The following is a 20,946-nucleotide window of genomic DNA, read 5'->3' as shown; positions in this document are numbered from 1 at the left end:
ACCTGGGCATCGGCCACCGGCCATCGTGGCCAGTATTCTTAACTCGGGTTTAAATTAAACCCTGGTTTAAAGTTATTTGACTATGGAGAGCAAATAAGGGCACAAATACCCTAAGGGTACACATCTAATTTATTAACTCATATGACACCCAAATTGTCTGGGAATGATAACTGAAGTATTTTAAAGTATTTTTCTTCATTATGAAAGCAAAAGGAAACGAGATAGTAAACATTAGAAATTTTGGGCTCCCCATAATTTTAGCTCAGAGTTAGACCTTCGTACTGGTCAGTGTTTTGGATTGTCAACCAGGCAACCTGAATTCACATCTATGCTCTCAATTGATTTCTGTGGCCCTGATTTAGAATTATACTTGATTGGATGCTCTGAGCTGAATGAATTAAGAGTAAAATTCACAGAGCAAAATGCTGAAAATTTCATCAAAATCTGATCGCAAAGTTATTGAATTTTAAAGTTTAGCAATATATTGTGAAAACAGTTATATGCACGTCGTCATGAATATTCATTAGAAGGGCTGGAGTCACATCCCCACTTTCCTTTTTCTTATGTTATTACATGAAATCATAATTCTTTCATTTTTTCATACATGTGTAAATGATATGTCGCCCTTATAATGAAATAAATTGCAGCAATGAATATCTCATTCATTTAATCACTTTTATTCCAATATTTTTGGTTTTTGAAGTAAAAATTTTGAATAAATTTATACAATTTTATCATGAAATACTACATGAGTACTATAATGATACCGACTATTCCAGCTTGTATTAGTCTGCTTAAAACAATAAATACAGGTTACTCACCCTAAATCATATCTCTTGTAACCACATATCTATTTGACTTGGCTGAAATTCAACTGCTAAGAGGTTCATCGTGGTGAAGGATTGAGTAGAAGAAATAACCAGTTGTCTCTCGATGTATCAAACGTAGATGGAAAGCGACGTTTCGTCTGCAAGCTGCTAGACTTCTTCAGGCAATGACAGTTGCATCTTTGCTCATTGCCTGACGAAGTCTAGCAGCTTGCAGACGAAACGTCCCTTTCCAACTATGTTTGATACATCGTGAGACAACTGGTTATTTCGTCTACTCAATGCTAACATGTTATTCACACATATTTTGCATATACTGGTCTGATTGTTGGGTATTATTCGACTTATGGAAGGTCAACTTTTGCATAGCCTACAGTATACTTTTTGGCCCCTTGAAAAGATTTGAGACAACAAATAATCATAGAAAAAATATGTAGAAGTTTAAAGAGATTATAAATTTACTATACACAAAGTATTTACCAACCATAATACAATAAGAGAATGATGCAAGATTTCAATATTATAAAACTTTAAAGGGGAAGTTCACCCTGAAGAAATGTTTGTTGTCCTAAAAATATCAGAAAAATAATAGAAAATATTGATTGTAGGTAAGTGGAAAATCCATCAAAGAATAATAAACTTATTAGAATTTGAAGTTTCTTTTTCTATTTGTGAAGTCGTATACAAGCAGCTGCCTGTAATACATTTACATAGTGCATAAATTTTGATAGTTTTTAAGGTTCATGATAACTAATGTTTTTTTTCTTTTGAGGGCTGGGATGAGATAATATGTATGTCGATATACTGATGTTACAATAAAAACCAGTTTCAAGTTTTTGAGAAAATTACATTTCATTGATGTTTTACAAGACAATTTATGGTTACTAACTGCTAGCATATGACACCACAAATAAAAAAAATCAAATTCTAATAACTTTTAAATCTAAGATGGCTTTTCTTCAAACCTTCCCATATTTTTTAAAAACTATTTCTTCTGCTATTTTTACAATAATCTATTTGTCAGGGCGAGCTTTACCTTTCAAACTTACATTAATTAAGAAATAAAATACCTTTAGTAGAATCCATTCAAATAATGATGAAAATATCATGGAGGTACACCTCCATAATGATGATAATAACATGTATTATTAATATAATGCTTACTACAAATATATAAAGCTCTTCATATTATACAAGTGCCCTGAAAAAAAAAAAAAAAAAAGAAGCATGGAACATTCTGGACCAAGAGCTCCTGTACACGATATAAACCCATTTGAAATATTACTTAGGAATATATATACAATGCTTTCACTATTTCAAGTTTAAAACATGGAGAATCAGACTACGCACAGTTCTAAATCATCCTTTAGTTATGCATTTAGTACATGAAAAATTACTATCATAGTAGATAGACAATGGGGTAAAACAATTACACTATATGTGGATATTTGTGCCAAACTAAATATGTTGGTTTCCAGTAACTTTGTTCAAAATAAATTGGGTGGTAAGGTAGGAAAAACAATATTTTTTATCCCATCGTGAAATTTAATTATTTCATTTCCGATGACAGAATAAAAGTGGAATTTTCAGTATATATGAAGTAGTAATATATACAGCCATGAAAGGGAGATGATTGTTTATGCTTTCATTCAGTGATCTCTAGATAGAACTTTAGATTTAATAAGTCAACGTGTAAAGTAAAACATCAGTTTTCCAGTAAGCTACTTTAACACAGGCAGACGAAAATATACAGTATTTCATCTTAGTTCTTTTGCCATAAAATTTAATGAGTTGCACCTGTTTTATTAGGGTCAGACTAGTCACCGGAAACTGATATATATACATATTATTTTTCTGCCTAAAATAATACATTTATAGATTAGAATGAACTGCACATCTTTTTTTAATTTGAAAATTATTATATTTCTTCATATATATATATATATATATATGAAGAAAATATAATTATCAAATTAAAGAAAGATTAGCAGTTCATTCTAATTATTTTTCTGCCTAAAATAATACATTTATAGATTAGAATGAACTGCACATCTTTCTTCATTTGAAAATTATTATATTTCTTCACAAGTTACATCTAAAGTGATGGAGAGGGGGGGGGGGGGGAGAGAGAATGTGTCTGTGAGAGAGAGAGAAAAAAAAAGGGGGGAATCTATTTTATAATACAAAAATAATTATTGTAATACATGATATGTTATCATAGCATAAAACATTCCATATGTACATGTACCAATATATCATACAAGAAAAAAAATGCAAATTCTGAAATTTGATGCAACAAACATTGAATTCTGTGTTGTTCTAAGACATATTAAATATAAAAATATAATAAATAATTGCAAATAAAGGAGTCTAAGAAAAAAAAGGTCCATTCCATTCATGCACAGCAGTCGAAAAAGCTTGGCACACAGGTGCTATACACTACAAATAGGTTTGATGGGCACATTTTCCACTGATTGCCTATTTTTTTTTTTTTTTTGGGGGGGGGGTTGATATTAAGTCCATGTTTTTCCATTGTCTGTATTTGGAAAACTGGGGATATATATCACAATTCTTAAGGTGAAAAGAAGCACTAGAACAGGTGTAATCTATAAGTGGGTTCCACCTCTGTCACATGTCAGTCGCATGGTGATGAATAATCACTAATAATCAATAATAACTGAATATTTCAAGTCTGCATGGAAAAGCATCCATAGGTAGATATGGTGTATCAGAAATCAACATTATTTTCTCTTTCATTTCTAAAGGTTTGATGTTCTGAAGTTTGAATGAGTTGTCCAGAAACAATGATTATCCATGCCATCCACAGACCATAGGTATGACCTTGATCACAATGATAGTATGTCCAAAAGACCAGTATCACTAAAGAACTTCATTTCTCATTATATCACTGTCAGGCTGGGGTGTAAAGAAGATTATTCTGTAAAGAAAAGGATGGTATATAAATATGATTTGTTCACAGAGTAATACAACAAATCAAGTGACAAATTAAGTGTTTGATATTCCATGGGGGTGTGTTAGAGCTCATTCATATTAAGGTTTGTTTATTCATGTTTTCACAACTACATTTTGTACAACTCAATAAAATGATTTAAATCATTTCATCATTCACTTGCTATTCAATGTTTTTTTTATATCTTGTAAATGCTTTACATGTTGACTCTGCCTTAGGCCCTTAGTCAACTTATCTTATCAAATTATCTTAGTTTCAAATTCAGACCACAATTTCAAACATTTTCCCCATCCATCCTCTAGTAAAAAATGATAATGTGTAAATGCTAAGAAAGTCAACTTACCCCAATTATGTTATCAACCGTCTTCGAAGGTAAGCCGTTCACTTTGTATAAATCTTCAATCTACAAGATGAGAAAATGACAAAAAAATGACAATTATACTTTGATTATGTCAACATTAATCTAATTAACAAATACACTCCTATCAGGTCCCAATATTCATCCAACTCTGGTCCCTAGTTGTTCCCAAATCTGTTAGGGCATGGGGGGTATGGGCTTTTGCTCACACTGGCCCTGTTCACTGGAATGATCTTGCCCTGGTTATCCGTGAATGCACTTCCAACACATCTTAATGTTACCTTGAGATGGGTCAATTCAATGCTTCCTACTCTTAATTGTTCTTTCACTGCACCTTGTGCACTCTGCAGAGTGGATTTGACACATTACAAATCCCATCTATTATCATTATGTCAAGTACATGATGAAGAAGATGGAGAAGATATTGTGTTTGAATTCTTATATACAGTGAAACCTGTCTAGGATCACACAAGGGAAACACTAAATGTGGCATTTATATACAGGTTTGTATATCAATTTTAATAATAATCAGTTTTTATATAGTGCTTAATACATCGGAACAACGTGTCTAAGCGCTTTACAGATATATTATTACCCCGGTCATCAGATTCAATCAGTCATGCCCACACACAATGTATGGACACCCTCCACTCCCAGGGGAGTATCCCAGTCAGTCGCCGATGAGGCGCACGCAGTACTGGACAAGCTACAATGAATTTCACATCCTATTGGGTACCCATTTAGCACCTTGGTCTAGAGTGGCAAAGCGTGGAGTAACGCCTTGACAAAGGACACCAGACCACGGTGGGATTCGAACATGCGACCCTCTGTTTACAAGAAGAGAGTCAGAACCACTACACCACGGCTCCTCCACCCTTGAATGGTCACTATAGGCAGGTGGCTAACAGGGGATGGCTGCTAACAAAGGGCTTCACAGATGACTCCAATACTTGACACGATATCAATCAATCGCCTGATGATAATTGACTCATCCCATCTAAACACAGCAGAATTTGTCTTCAGATTATTGCTTCACGTTTCTACAGAATTGTTCTCAAACTGAATCAATCTTGATGACATTACCTGAGTGTAGGCTCCAAAGGCTTGTCTCCAGCTGTAGATAAGCTGTGCTCGTTTCTCTCCTACACTCTGCAGTGATTTCAGCTGCTTCACTGTCCCTTCATTCAAAGTCTTCAAGATCTTATTCCCTGTCAAGATTTTAAAAAATAAAACAAGTTGTTAATCCCTGTCAAGATTTAAAGAAATAAAGCTAAGTTGGGAACCAGGTAGAGGTGATGCCAACTGTAAAATGAAATATAAAAATATTATAACTAATTTGGGATCTTAACTTGACTTGCAATTAATTTCAGTTATCTTGCGGCATTCCCCTCAGGCTACCTAACCATTCCCTCATGCTGGTAATATAATAGATATGATTTAAATTGCACCAAGTCCACTCTGTGGTGCTCAATGCACAATGAAAGAAAGGAGAAGAATATATATATATCAATAGCAAGAAATAAATGATAAGACTCAAGAAAGAATAAGCAGCATTAAGTATGTGCATCTTCAGGTTAAGTATAAGTGAATCAACAAAAATGCAGTCTCATATAAGACAGTACTTCAATTAATATTTCTGGAGCGTAAAGTCTACAGTTGTGCTCAAAAGTTTGTTGACCCCAAAATGCACTCCTTCATGCTAAGAGCTGATTGTACACAACAACATTACAATTTACGGCAATCCCAGAGAAACAAACTTTATTGAATGTAATATTTTATCATTTAACTTCACAATTCAAATATCTAAAACATGAAAGAACATGAACACTTAAGATATATTCATTTTATGGTGGGATTCACTAAATTTTAAGCATCATTGTATAACTTACTGTGCTTGGCTTGAAACTCAGGATCTAATTTAAGATGCCACTGGTTCTCTGTCATCTTAGTCCCACCTGTTGAGGATGATGTCTGGATGAGAAAAATAAAGAAACAAAAAGTCAGTGTAGAATCATAAAAAGGCTAGTGAAAAGAAGATCTTACATGAGTTGAGTAAACTTTTTAAGTAACAAAAAGGTAGAATAAAGATAACATTGAAGTTTGTTGAAAGAAAAGATACCAACCCTGTCATGGGTGTAGACTAAATCATTAATATTGCAACAAACACAGCTATGCAAGTTTTCAAATACATGTCTAAAAACAAAAAAGTACTGCAATGACTTAAACTATCAATTATCAGCTTCATTTGTATTATGTAATTTGATGCTTTCTTTTTGTAAAATTGAGTTTTCACCTTTTGTAATATAATTGATTCAGCTTTCTTATAAATGTAAAGCCTGGTTATTTTATTTTACAACTAAGTTTCTGAAATGGTCTTAATTAAAGATTAATAATTTGAAATAAAAGCAAACATGACTCTACTCTAAATTTAAATTCTTTTGTTCTAAAACATAACTAGAATGGTCCTTTAATTAACAAAATAATGATATCACATTATTGAAATGGGTAATTTCTCAACTTAAACTATGGAATATACATGAAATCATATAAGGAAAAAAACTTACAGACTTAGAGACAGCTTTGACAAATTTGACAGCATTAGACTTATTAGATGACTTGGTTGTATTCTCTTTGTCTTGTACCATGGGCTTTGTGATTCTATCTTTACTGTGAGCTGGTGGTACATTACAGGTTGTTTGGCCAGTTAAAACTTTAGAAGAACAAACGTTAATCATTGCAATGTTTGGCCAGTTAAAACTTTAGAAGAACAAACGTTAATCATTGTTACAAGGTAATGAGATTTAACTTAGTGGTGAGTCATAAGGGTCATTTTTACAAACCTGAGGGGTGTTAAGCGGATCGTAGGTTAAGAGTGACTTTAAGAATGACTGCTAAACCATCGCCAATGAACATTTTGGTGTATACCATTTACAAGATAGGATCACCAGTCATTCTTAAAGTTGCTCTAAACTTATGAACAGCTTAATGATACACCTACCAGGTCCTAGTTTTACTGGCCTCTTACCTAGGTGGAGGCTGCAGTTATTTTCTTTGCTGTGACAATTCTATATTTTATTGTCCTGCTTTAGTTGTTGTTATTATTAATTGTCTGGTGGAAGTTTGTCATACAAATAATCTGCACTGAACCAGAGTAAAATCAACTAATGCCTGAAGCAAGACAAGAAGGTACAGGTGATTCTGTTTATAGTCTCGCTGCATCAGAAGCATTGCTTACGTTTAATGTAACAGCAAAACAGCTGCAGCCTGAACTATAGGCAAGGTCCTGAAAAAAAAACTGGTTGGGAACCAGTGTCCCTGACTGTAGCAGGGCAGCACTAATACAAATGATATACAGAATAATCAGTGAGGGCATTAGGGAGGATTAGTAAGAGGTAGCGAGAGAGAAGAAAATGGAGAGAGTAATACAAGGTGAAAGGGAAGATAGATATTGGTTATTCTCCTCTACCTGATATTGGTTTGACAATAGCTTGAGGTGGTGATGGTCTGTTTGGATCATTCAGTGTGAAGGTACTACGTCTATCAGGTTTGATATCTTTCTCCTGGTTCATACTGCTTAGCTCTCTCCTCATACTTTTCACCTCACTCAGTAACTTCTTAGATGTCTGGTGTCACAAACAAAAGAAAAGGAATATGGTTTGGAAGTTATGTCATTCCTATGATTGATAATATACTATTCCCCTCCTTCAGTGTAATCTTGAAAGGGAATTGATAAGAACAGGCATTTATTTCGCACTTTCTATCTATATACAAAATATTTCCAAGGTGTAGTGCTACTATCAACTTGGCTTTAGCTGGCGCTGCCACTGCCAGTGCTCAATGCATTCAAGGAATTAATCCAAATTCATCTCACCTTGGACGAGTAAATCAAAATGTTGCCTAGCTGAAAGAAAACATGCTGGGAGTTGAACCCATAACCTTCTGATTGAAATATGAGTATACTAACCATTGCCCAATAGAAAACACTAGAAATAATAATCTCTTATTAACAATGTTCCTATTTTGTCTTGTTTTGTATTACATACTATTATGCTGTCCTTTCTAGTATTATTTCTTTTTCCATTTTAAATAAAATTAAAAATGATTTTGGTGGATTTAAATGTGATTACATGATACAAAACAACTTACTGGGGTTTTCACTTGTGTTTTTGTTTTCTTCATTTGTTTTAGAAGATTCTGTTCAAGTGATTGAAGTCTTTGATGAACATTGGCCTCAAAGTTTGCTTGACGATCTAAGAGGGGTCTGAAAGATAAAAAAGGGAAACATGTTCCGTGAAGTTCAATATTTTTGTGTCAACAAGATGTTAGAACTGGTAAACAAGCACTTTATTTTGTTACAACAATCACATTGCAATCATAACATCCTGAAGTCTTCAATCTTATATTATATTCTGACTCAACATGTTTAGATTTTTATTTCATGAGGTTTGATGGTTTAAAAGGTGGTTCAGACTGGATGAAGAAATTTTCAGATATGCCATGCAGGTGAGGTAGTCTTTAAAATGTCTGTTTTTTAATCTTTAGGCTATAGTACAAGGTTCTTATTTTATACAGAGTCAGAGGGGAATGGGGAGACCGAGACAAAAGAGGACATGAAAAAAGCAAGTGGAGAAGAGTAGGAGGGTTTGGTTGAGGGAGGATGCACTGTGTGACTAAAGTGGAGGGAGATCTCAATGAGTCAAATGAGAATCCAGCCACCCCTGTAGTGGGGGCTAAACAGGATTAAAACCTGGATCATTCCTAATGTGTAACCAGATTCTTAGGCAGCAATGTTGAATAAAAATCAAACTGATTGCAATACATGTGTAAAAATAAACCTGCTTACTTGAGCATGGTGTCTTTGGTATCAGCAACTGGTTTGCCATTGACATCCAAAGCTCTAGTCTTGGTATTCCTGGATGATGATGGGACATCTTCATGTTGTCTCTTCCTAGACTGACCAGTGGTGATAGGTGGGGCAATGATTGTCTGTGTCGTCTCTCTGGTGAATGGTTTGTTGATGATCTGCTTTGACTTGGCAGCAAAGTGTAGGGTAGTGTAGGTGTCCATGTAGTTCTTTTCCTCTGGTGCTATGTTGGTAATCATACATGCATGGGAACTGCCCCCAAGAGAGTCCTGAGGAGAAAGAGAGACAGGTTAGAAAATAAATATGATGAGTATTCAGGGGTGAAAAGGGGATATCATGATCATCATGAAATAATAAGAGAGGAGGTAGAAATAGATAAAAGGCTATGAATTTTCAGGATAATGATTATCAGATTATCAACATGTAGTCTAGGGAATTGCCATGCATCAATATAAAGCTCACATTACAATAAAGAGAATTACTATAAGTTTGAGCAGTTAAGATAATGGAAACTTTTTGAAATTGGGAAGTTAGGAGCATTTCCATTATTTTGTTGAAGGAAACCAGATATTTAGGTTCTGAATCTTGATCCTAACCCTAAACTTGTAATTTAGGATTAATTTTTATTGGGATTCATTTCAAATATTCAAAGTTTAATTTATGAGTTTTACAAGTTTACTTTTGCAATAATTTTCCACTTTTGTTAATGGACAGTACTTTTAACATAATCATAACAACAAAAGGTTAAAATATTGGTGAAAAAACATCATTAGGTGAAATTATTAACTGATTTCTAAATTTTGCAATTGTGTATCAATGATAACAAACCTGAAGCAATCTTGTCAGTTTGCTGTCTCTGTATGGAATACGTGGCTGGAATAAAAGAGGAAAAATATCAAAGAAACATTTTATAGAAAGGAGTTTGTCATAAGATGTCACAGAAATGCTTGAACACAGTCCAATGTCACTGACAAAGGGGAAATATCTTTGCCAATTGGCTGAATAAACAAACTTTGGAATAATAAAATTCTTTAGTACATTATATACTATAGTGTCATGACTTTGCATGTGTGACTTATAATAATAACAATATTCTCAGACATCAGTAGTGTAAAGTTATTTGTTACACTTGCAATTGGGAAATTACTTGGCACTTTTGTCAAAGCAAAGTTATTTAAAAGAAAAATATATGGTCTTGATCCTGGCCAGAGATAATGATACAAACAATAACAATTTCAGAGTTGATATTAAGTGCTCTTACTGTAGCTAGGATAGAAAGTTAAGAAACATAATTTTAATTACCAGTCTCTGGTTGAGGGCATCAACAACTTGACCGAGTACAAACAGAGATGTATTAATGGCACCACTCTCTTTCAATCTGTAATAATTATAAATAAAATAGAGCCATACTACCCACAACTGCATGTTGCAATGTTACATAATACCATTCCTCTGCTTCTCTCCAAGCCTGGGACAGTCCCATGAAATGATCACCTTGTTTTAAAGTTTGAATACTATTATTCTCCATTCCTACTTCACTCTAAAAACTGCTCAAGCCATGATAATTTTAGAATATAACTTTTCATATGAAGTAGAAAACAAAGAAAATCATTTCATGAAAGTCCCAAATATAGCATGTTGAACATATGTAAACTGCCTGATAGGTAGTTATTAAAGGAGAGTTCAATTATCCAATTCATATGGAAAGATATTATTAAAGAAAAACCATAGAAACATACATGAAAGTATAGACAAAACAGACAAACAATAACAAAGTTGTAGTGTATGGATTTCAATCTAAATTTAATCAATCATTATAATAATTATGATTATGATCTTCAATTCAAACTATGTGAAAAATTTAAAAACATTTAAAGGAAATTAACACATTGTTCCTGGAATTTCTGGATAGTTAAATATTCAATATACAGTAAAAATTTACTGTTAGACACTAAAAGCAGGTTCAAAATGCTTGATATGAAATATATCAGACTGGTATCATATTTACCTAATTCCCCGGTTACCAGTCTTCTTGTTATTCTCACTCCCAGCAAGATCAATAAGGTATAGTTTACCAGTCTGAATGTGATGCTTTGATCCATCTCTTCTCTCTTTTATTATCTATAAAACAAATGCAAGTAATCTCCCGTTTCAAAATCATTATTTCTTGAGGAACATCTGATATAATTTTCAATTAAACAAGGAGCCGTATCAACTGTATAAATATCAATAATTAAAAACATTTGTTATACTCAAGAAATTGATATTCAATTATAGATGGTTTATGCCACAGATGAAACAATTTTAATGGGTTTTATAGAATCATGTCCAAAATTTGCTGACACGCTTCACTTTAATCTATGTAGACATTGGATAGCATTTATGGTTTAGACTAAATACTAGATTTCATCTCCTGTATTCAAAACTATAATGACATATAAAATGTACCAAAGTCATGGCAAGTCCTGTTTCAACACAATTCTTCCACTGTTAAAGTTCAGAATTAAATACATAGCATACATAAATTAAAAATTAAATTTGAAAGATGGGCCAAATAAAAATTGGTCTATACCAATAAATGAGTTTGATACTTTACTTAACTTGAAATGGATGTAAAAAATAATTTTCTTACTTTGAGAAGAAGAATGGAATGACTTCGACTTGAACGACTGTTTAGTTTAGTAGCTGCTGTAGTTCTGTAATGAAAACAAATAGTGATGGTTAGGTGAGATGTTAACTAGTGAAACTTAAAATGTCATTAATTTACTTCCTATTTCATCAATTATGCTTGTTATGACTTTTCACTGTTTACACAAATCAATTTTTCATTGGTTGACCTGACCGTCAAGATAATTTGTTTGATTGACAAGGTTGTCAACCTCTGTGATTAAAATATATGAATGCCAATTTAGGATTACCAGTAACATAAATTCTTTCAAACATGTTCAAGCAGTTTACTTGCAACCTTTCCTTCACAGCACCTTAGGCTCTATAGTCATCATATTCTACTGAGTTTGAAAATGTACCTGTTCCTACTAGCTGGTATGAAATACTTGGCAAACTCGTTGAAGTTGTTAATGGTTTTCTCAGCTAGCTTTGGGATAAAGATATTCCTGTTCCTGTCCTCTCGTATTGGGAGGTCGTGACCTTTTGGTTCGAGGAGATCATAGATCTGTCATATTCAAAGAAATTCAATTGAAAGGATGTATTGCATGCTATGAAGATGCATTAATACAAGATTGTGTTGTGCACTATTCCAATACACAGTCCTGTTCTGTCCTGATCAGTAACACTAAAACTATCAAGTTTTAAGTTGACTTATTTTCCACAATCTCATAAAAATACAATAGTATAAAAACATTCAGAAATACATTCAAAATACAAAAGGGTACAACATAATAAATTTAACATTTAATAACAGAAATTGATAATTTTCAATTTCAATTCCAATTTATTTGCTCATAAAAATCCATACAAAAACACTACATATACAAAGTATCATAATTCACAAAATAGACTAGCACATTAATGATGTGAAGCTCATCCGGCATCTCGCAACGAAATTTAACACAATTTTAATTTCAGCCCAGTTGACACTGTAGTGAATTATATTGGTGACATAAATTGAGGATATAGAATTGAAATTGATGAAGAAATGACATAGAAGCATTTTTTGTGATCTATGAATAAATTTCATATAAATTACGGTAAGCATAAATAATTTTCTAGTCAAAATTTCTTAACTCTGTGTAAGACCTTGGTGAACCTCATGTAGCTCTCAGATGGAACAAAAATAATCAAAATCAATCAACAAATAAATAAGTATTTTTTTGTGAGTTTTGAAAATATATGAATAAATTAGCATATTTAATGAGTTTCAAAATTCTGTGTTGAAATTGTGTATCACCACCTCGAGCTATCATATAAAGAAAACAAAATTGAAATTGATCAACGAATGAAGAATTCTTTTTTTGTGATTTATGAATAAATCGTGCATAAATTAGCATAAATAATTTTCTCGAAAAAAATTTCAAAATTTTGTGTACAAGTTTGGTGAACCTCATGCAGCTCTACCAGATGGAAGAAGAAAAAATCAAAATCGGTCAACAAATTAAGAAGAGGCCTTTTCTGTGATTTATGAATTTTGCATAAATTAGCATAAATAATTTTCTACTCCAAATTTACAAATTCTGTGTAGAAGTTTGGTGAACCTCATGAAGCTCTACCAGATGGAAAAAAAAAAAAAAAATTGGTCAACAAATAAAGAAGCATTTTATGTGAATTTAAAAATATATGCATAAATTAGTTTTGCATAAATTAGCATAAAAATTGTTCCAGTCAAAATTTCAAAATTCTGTTTAGAATTTTAATGAACCTCATGAAGCTCTACCAGATGGAAGCAAAAAATTCAAAATCAGTCGACAAATAAAGAAGGAGAAGCATTTTTTGTGAATTTTGAAAAATGCGTATAAATTAGCATATTTAATGCGTTTCAAAATTCTGTGTAGAAGTAAACAGAATTGAAATGGCGAAGAAGAAGCATTTTGAAATTGTGGACGGACGACGAATGCCACGGCATAAGCTCATCTGGCCCTTCGGGCCGGATGAGCTATAAAAAAAAACAAATACAAATAAACATTGGATTGAATATGAATGGGACAGCAAGAAAGGAACAAGCCTTGTGATAAGCTGACCGTATACCATAATAATTATACAAAGACTTCAATAACAAAAAAAAATCACTAAACTACAATGTAAAGGGGGGGGGTGCCTATAATGCCTGAAAGAATTTATACTTAAACAAACTTGATGAATAACTATCTAGAATAAATTGCCTTGATTTTGACTTTAAAACATTTAATGAAACTGATTGCTTGATATCTACAGAAACAGAATTCCAGAGTTGTGGTCCTTGAGATAATATTGACAATAGACTGAGAGACCTTCCAAAATCACTCCCTACATACAAGTATGAAAGAGAATTATCAAAAGGAAAACAGTGTGATAGCATAACAACAGCAACATAAAAAAGGGGGGAGGAATGGATAAGACAAATTAATGTGAATTCAAAGCAAAATTTGTGAAGATTCGTTCAAAAATGGTGAATAATACTCAAAATTCTACTTTCTGTCTAATAAGGAGTTTTAGATTGTACAGATGAGAACAGGATAGGAAACCTATCCATTAATCATAGAAGTTAAGCGGTCTGATGCCCTGTTAACTACTGTATATATATAAAAAATAATAATACTTCTCTTATATAGTGCATAATAAACTGAAAGTTTCTCTACGTGCTTTACAATAAAGGAAACAAAATACACATACTGCAAACAAAGAAAGTAAACTGAAATAATTACCTATACTACACCTAGTTATGAGTTTCGGAAAATATGGGTTTTGAGTAAGGACTTGAAAGTTGAATAAGTGGATGCCTGTCTGATATGTAGGGGTAATTTGTTCCAAAGGGTTGGTCCAGCTACAGCAAATGATCTGCTACCATAAAAGTTTGTGTGGGTTTTGGGAATTTGAAGAAGTACTTGTTTGCTTGATCGAAGGTAACAGGGTGGGTTATAATCATTTAGTAAATTGGACAAGTATGATGGAGATAAGCCATGCTGAGCTTTAAAACTAAACAAAAAATCTTTAAAAAAAATTACATGTAGATCACACTCAACAAATACGGCAAATGAGAATCATGTATCATGTTTATAAATTTTTTAAGGGAACGAGGGAAAGAACTTAATGTATGTGAAGCCTAGAAATGCTGTCACCTTGTAGGAATCCATTAAGCAAATAACTCCCAAATATCACAGAAAAAGACAGCTCCTCTTTCCTCCCCTTAAAAACAATTCACACTTCAGAGTATAATAAATCATGGCATTACCTTTAAGAAAATATCAATAATCAAATTATTGTATCAAATTGAAGTATCAAACACTGTTTTCTCATTATAGCACTTCATAAGACTTGCATACCTTCTCTTGGTAAATCTCTAGATATGAGAAGGACACTGCATACGTCCATGTTCCTTCTCCTTGTGGTTTCTCCTGGCTGATGACATTAAAGATATGATTCAATGACCTTGGAATGACACCTGGATCGTCTTCGGTTCCAAGCATGGTGTATGTCTTTCCTGACATATGAAAAAACAAAATAGAAATATTAGGGTTATATGATGATGATATTACATCTTTGCATAGTCTATTCCAGCTGTAAAAATCATAATATGGTGACTTAAAAAATGGGTTCAATAATATAACCAATGTTATAGACAGTGTGAATGTTCATGCAATTTTATGCAACCTTTCCAGCAGTGCATTTTTTGGTTGCAGCATTTATTGTACCTTACTGTGCATTTTGGGTGCATCATTTCCCCCATTGCACATAAACATTGAGAAACCATATGAAATACGAGTACTTTCTAAGAGAAGGCTACAAGGACTTTGATGTGCTAACTTAGGCGCACATACTAGATAGTGATACGCCTGTTAAGTCATTATAGATATCAGATGCGACCTCTTTGTCCGTGCGATCCTAGAAAATTTAGAGGGATTCAAACAAACTTGCCAATGCATGTACATTCATTCTGCCTACCCGTTTTAGAAAAAAAAATGCACATTTTTAAATTCATTATGCTAATGAGTAGTGAGGTACACATACATGTACACATACTGGGTATTCACAATATTAATTATACAAAATCACTCAGCGCAAGCACGTCATGCTTAGCATGCTCCCAGAAAAATGTTGATTTGAATCAATAGAGAAAAATCAAACAAGCATAACACTGAAAACTTCATCAAATTGGATGTAAAATAAGTTATGACATTTTAAAGCTTTGCTTATTTTTCACAAAATAGTTATATGCACAACTCAGTGACATGCAAATGAGAGTTGATGATGTCCCTCACTCACTATTTCTTTTGATTTTATATTATTTGAAACAATATTTCAATTTTCACAGATTTGACAATTAAGGACCAACTTGACCGAACCCTGAAATGTTAAAACAATGGTAATTCTACATGTTTAGAGAGGAATAAAACTTTTTTTCACAGGGCAATGAGGAGAAAATTGGAATATTTCATATATATAAAATACAACAGAAATAGTGAGTGGGTGACCTCATAAGTCCCTTATTTGCATACCGACCAGGATAACTGTTACATGTAAATGGTGAAATAAAGTGAATCTTTAAAATGTCATAACTTTTTTATTTTGTTTTGTGAAATTAAGTAAAAATTCAAAATTTCCTAAATTTATTTTACATCCGATTTTGATGAAATTTCCTGTGTTATACATGTTGGATTTTTCTCTTTTTGTTAGGGTGAACTTCTCCTGTAAGTACAAGTGAATTATGACATTTTGTGACCCTTTCCTTGGACCATGGTGAGTTGGATTCAGGTGAAGTATTATATTAAGTTTACAAGGCAAATTTCTTGTATGAAACACATTAAACCCTTTGTTGTATAATTTTTAGGGGATATCAATAACCCACCTATTTGTCTATTCACTGCAGTTTCAACGTTACATTACAATGTTCTTATATCATGATTTCATCATCGTTTCGTGCAACCATAGCAAATAATTACAATATGATTTCTTTAATTGCTAACCTGTGCCTGTTGGTCCATATGCAAACACACTAGCATTTTGACCATTCAGTGCATGGGAGAGTAGTGGCTTTACACATCTATCATATACTGTCTTCTGTGATGCCTTGCTATCCAGGTATGCATCAAAATCAAAATGAAGACTTTGTTCTGAGTCACGCCAATTCCAAATCTCAAGAGATTTATCAGAGACACCGCGAACACATGGCTCTTTACATTCATCTCCATGGGCCTAAGTAAAATAGAAAATGTTATAAAAAATAAATGAAAAAACAAAATAAATTAGAGATGATTAGCTAATTTAGCTTTGTAAACATTAACATGACAAAAAGAATTTGCAGACTGTGGAGAACAACATAATTTGTGAATAACAGATTAAAAAAAATATTTGTTTATTAAACTACACAATTAATTTATTCCAATTAAAATAGTAATCCTATTTCTAATTCTATACAAGGAAAATAAAACCGGTTTACCTTTGATGCAGGTCTGAGACGAATAGCAACATGAACTCTGCTCCCTTGTTTGGAAGACATTGTCACTGGAAATATTTGAAAAGGAGATAAAATAAGATGAATTAATACTTTTTAATAGATGATTCAGGATTGTGACAGACATTCACAACTTTGTTGGTGATCACTGGAGATGTCAGCCCACAATGGACTTGATGGAAGACAGTACCATTACCATGGATAGAACAACAAAGATCTTGCATAACAAAATGGGAAATTTATCTCAAATACCAATGCAAGTTACAATAACAGTCTCAAAATCGGGTGATTTAAAGCCATTAAGTAGTAACTTGGGGATCATATTCTTTATTCACAAGAGCACTCAAAAACTTTTAATTTTGAGCATTTTTTGTGAAGGCCCTATTGGTGGAAAATAAAATTGCTTCAGATATGGCCATGCGTTTTGAGTTGGGCCCATTTCCGTTACTTACAACTCAAATTTCCCCCCAAATCAGACCGTTTGATTCAACTGAATATTTTTCTTATGTTTGACATCCTACACCCATAAAAGTATATATTTTATGAAAGGAAATTGTCTGAAGACTTCAAAAATGCAATTAGAAGAGGCATAGGGTAGTGTCACAAGAAGTTACAGGTCAAAATATATATGTGAAAAATTTACTTCCCAATAAATCTTAGAATCAGAAAGACTTTACACTGCATAGGAAAATAACATGTACCGGTATATTTCAACTCTTTAAAGTGAGACATTTCCAATGATATATAACTTGTTAAGGATAATTCTTACTAAAATAATATTGTGCAATCATCTTTTATGACAAAATTTCATATAAAATTTTTTCGAATAAATATGTAATATGTCTGATTTACCCCCAAAATATTATGTAGTCTTGTCTTTACTTGCATGAATATACAAGTTTGCAAACATTTACAAGTACATTATAATATATTTACAGTGGTTATTATAAATAAAAACAAAATTATTTCATCTTACTCATATCATGGGATTTGTCATGTCTTAGCTCAAAGGAGGACCAAAGTTTGACAACTGAGTCAGGAGGTTTAAAATACAAAACACATTCTTTCGTGTGACCTTTGTACCAGTGTCCTCCTCTAGTAGTTTTGCTAATTGAGAACAAATTCTCTGAACACCTTTGTGCCAGCCAAATAAGTTTTGCCACATTGTGAGGTTGTGTCATCTACTAATTCATAGACGCAGTGTGATGTAACTTAAACTAAGGGGAAAAACAAGTAAATGGCATCAGATGAAGGCTTTATTGCTACAAACAAGTCTTCAGCAATCAAAATTGCATAAGAGGTCTACTGGCTATCAAGGGCCAGTTTCTAAACACCATTATAAGTCTAACTTCTTGACTAAATCGGAGATAGTGAGCTACTTGTCCGCTAACCGTTTTCACGAAGCCCTCTTTGCCAATATGATCGGGTACAACAACCTCAATAAATATTTATGACACCTCCGAACCTGTCATAACTTCTTTCTTAGTGACGTAGTGGCATCATGTGGGTAGCCTATGACATGTAAAAGTGCTGAGAAATTTGAATATTATAATCTTACGTAATCAATCATAGAGGTTGAAATTCATTACAAAACAAGTGAGATAATGCATTCAATGATAAATATAGTACAAAGAAACTATAAAAATTGTTGGTAAAACGCCACAAAACCATTCATTTTGAAATAGTAAAATAATTTAAACGATAAAGATTCTTCCACGTCAGGCCATCCATAACTGGACTCGTATTTGTCATTTTCAGACCCATATTAATATTTGGATAAATTCTATTTCTAATTTATGCACAGAATTTGTCAAATCGTATGTTTTGGTACCAAAGATTAAAAAAGTTAATGTTAAACTATATTTTGATGTTTGCAGTCATAAAATATTGTATAATTATCATCATTTTACAAAGAAAACCGTTATGGATTTCTTTTTCGTAAACTATTAAAATTAGATATCCCGGGGTTACCCATCTCAACATCGGCATGTGATTTTTTTATTTTAGTCATGAAATGAATTATTCATAATTTAATTTTCTCAGCAATTTAATGCTCCAGTCTTCATGGTTTTAGTAGTATGATGCATAAGTTACCTGTGCTATTATTTTGAAAAGATGTATTTCCCAATTCATCAATTTCCCAATATTTGCAACTTTGTCACAATTTTTCTTTTTGAAAATTATGCTAAATGTGACTAAGGCTACATCTCGTCTGCTCTTTTTGCCATTGGTATCGATATCAAGGTATTCTAGTTAGGAAGCATTTCGTGAAACAGGTTTAGTAAGATTGGAACTAACTCCGTGGTTGGTGGATAAAGATATGACTAACTTATCCAGGTGTTGAGAAACGTGGGCCCCTGTTATTTTACCACAAAAATCTGAAAATTCAGACACATCAAACTCATCACCACTATCAGAGTCTAAAACTGTCAATCTTAAAACCATGAGGTCATATAGATTGATTTCTCTCTGAAGTCTTTAATTAGTCTGTGATTTTCCTTTTGAAATTTTTACAGCTTCTAAACTTTATTGAACGTGTAAGTCAACTTGGTGTAAGTTAAGCCTAGCCTAGAGGACTCCGTGATCACAGTTTCTTCAATACTTATTTCCCACCGCTGCCACCAGTTTGTAGTGTGGCCGAGTGTTCTAACATGTCTACCTCACAAATCAGTCAGAAACAAGCAAACTCATATTATATTGAGCTAAACTCAAAAATAAAGATGTTGACCAAAATGAAGTCTCGTAGTGCTCTGCTTTATTGGTCTGCAATGCAGACTTCACTAGGCCTTGCCTTCACAAATAATACATTCAAATATATTCAAAAATAATGTCACATGATAAATTCAACCAATAAAGAAACAGAGAATGGGAGAACCCAGAAAAGTGGAGGAACCAAGGGTGAAAGGTGAACCAATGAAGATGAGGTAAGATGATATGAATGAAGAAGAATGTTCTGAATGTAAATGAGAAAATAACAATAGAAACATGTGAAGCTGTATGGAGTTGGAATGGCAATGGAATGATGTGATGAAGAAACTAAGGAATGAGAGAAACAGGTGTGTGACAGAGGCATAGAAATGGTTGTGAAGAGAAGTATGGAAAGCAAAGTGTGAAATAAACAATTATATTAAATAAGGCAAAATTCAACTCTTACATAAACTTCCTTCTTCGCTAAAAAATGTCCTCATTTTTATAAGTTTCACATTGATACATATTTGTCCAAAGTAGTTTTCCGAAAACTTTTGGATTAAAAAATTGAGGATGAGTACTTTCTTTGATGAAGGAAATCCATAAATATATATATTTTTAAGCAATATCTGCAACTTTTGCATCTGTCAGTAAAACAATTTTTTTTTTTTTTAGTTGATAATTTGAAATTTGCCAAAATGAAATTATCCAGAAAGAACATTAATAATTTTTTTCTTATTTTACAAATGAAAACGTTTTACTTGTTTATTTGAACAAAATATAAGATCAATGAATGTTGTTCTTCTGTCAGTTGCAATAGAAATACAAGAACATGAATTACATCTGTATTTCTTTCATTTCAATAAATGCAAATCTTTAAACATAAATTTATATATACATGGCAAAGTTGTTTAGTCCCTTTTCAATATACATGTTGCTAACACAGCAAGAAATAATTTTTTTTTTTTTTTGCCTGTGTTCTATAAAGCACAATATACAGTAATCTGTACAATAACGAGAACTGAATAATATCAAAGTATTCTTTTTATACAAATATTTACTTTTGCGGATTTAAAATGAAATCCTCAGATCACTAAATTGACTTTCTCTCTTTTTTTTTTTTTTTTTTAAAAG

At 32.6% G+C, this 20,946-nt stretch overlaps 1 protein-coding gene across 3 annotated transcripts; it reads right to left on the bottom strand.

The window, feature by feature from the left end:
* Nucleotides 1–1,267: 1,267 nt before the first annotated feature.
* Nucleotides 1,268–17,210, bottom strand: LOC129255051 (kinesin-like protein KIF22). Of its 3 annotated transcripts, XR_010295125.1 has the most exons (17): nucleotides 17,110–17,210; nucleotides 16,637–16,865; nucleotides 14,996–15,153; nucleotides 12,047–12,192; nucleotides 11,653–11,716; nucleotides 11,029–11,141; nucleotides 10,323–10,398; nucleotides 9,849–9,893; nucleotides 9,000–9,289; nucleotides 8,303–8,417; nucleotides 7,623–7,779; nucleotides 6,721–6,866; nucleotides 6,046–6,127; nucleotides 5,240–5,364; nucleotides 4,142–4,201; nucleotides 2,841–3,765; nucleotides 1,268–2,685 (listed from the first exon to the last, which is right to left on the bottom strand). XR_010295125.1 is itself a non-coding variant. In XM_064106758.1 (16 exons), the coding sequence occupies exons 1-16, from the start codon at nucleotides 17,167–17,169 to the stop codon at nucleotides 3,739–3,741; spliced, it is 1,893 nt and encodes a 630-aa protein (XP_063962828.1). In that variant the 5' UTR covers nucleotides 17,170–17,210; the 3' UTR covers nucleotides 1,268–3,738. The 3 variants fall into 3 exon arrangements, 2 of the variants coding, with proteins under 2 accessions (XP_063962828.1, XP_063962837.1); XM_064106758.1 differs by having other exon boundaries at nucleotides 1,268–3,765; XM_064106767.1 differs by having other exon boundaries at nucleotides 1,268–3,765; nucleotides 6,721–6,830.
* Nucleotides 17,211–20,946: the final 3,736 nt, after the last annotated feature.

The sequence above is a fragment of the Lytechinus pictus genome, chromosome 2 (assembly GCF_037042905.1).
Source record: "Lytechinus pictus isolate F3 Inbred chromosome 2, Lp3.0, whole genome shotgun sequence".
Lineage (NCBI taxonomy): Eukaryota > Metazoa > Echinodermata > Echinoidea > Temnopleuroida > Toxopneustidae > Lytechinus > Lytechinus pictus.
This window is presented reverse-complemented; position numbering and strand designations above follow the sequence as displayed.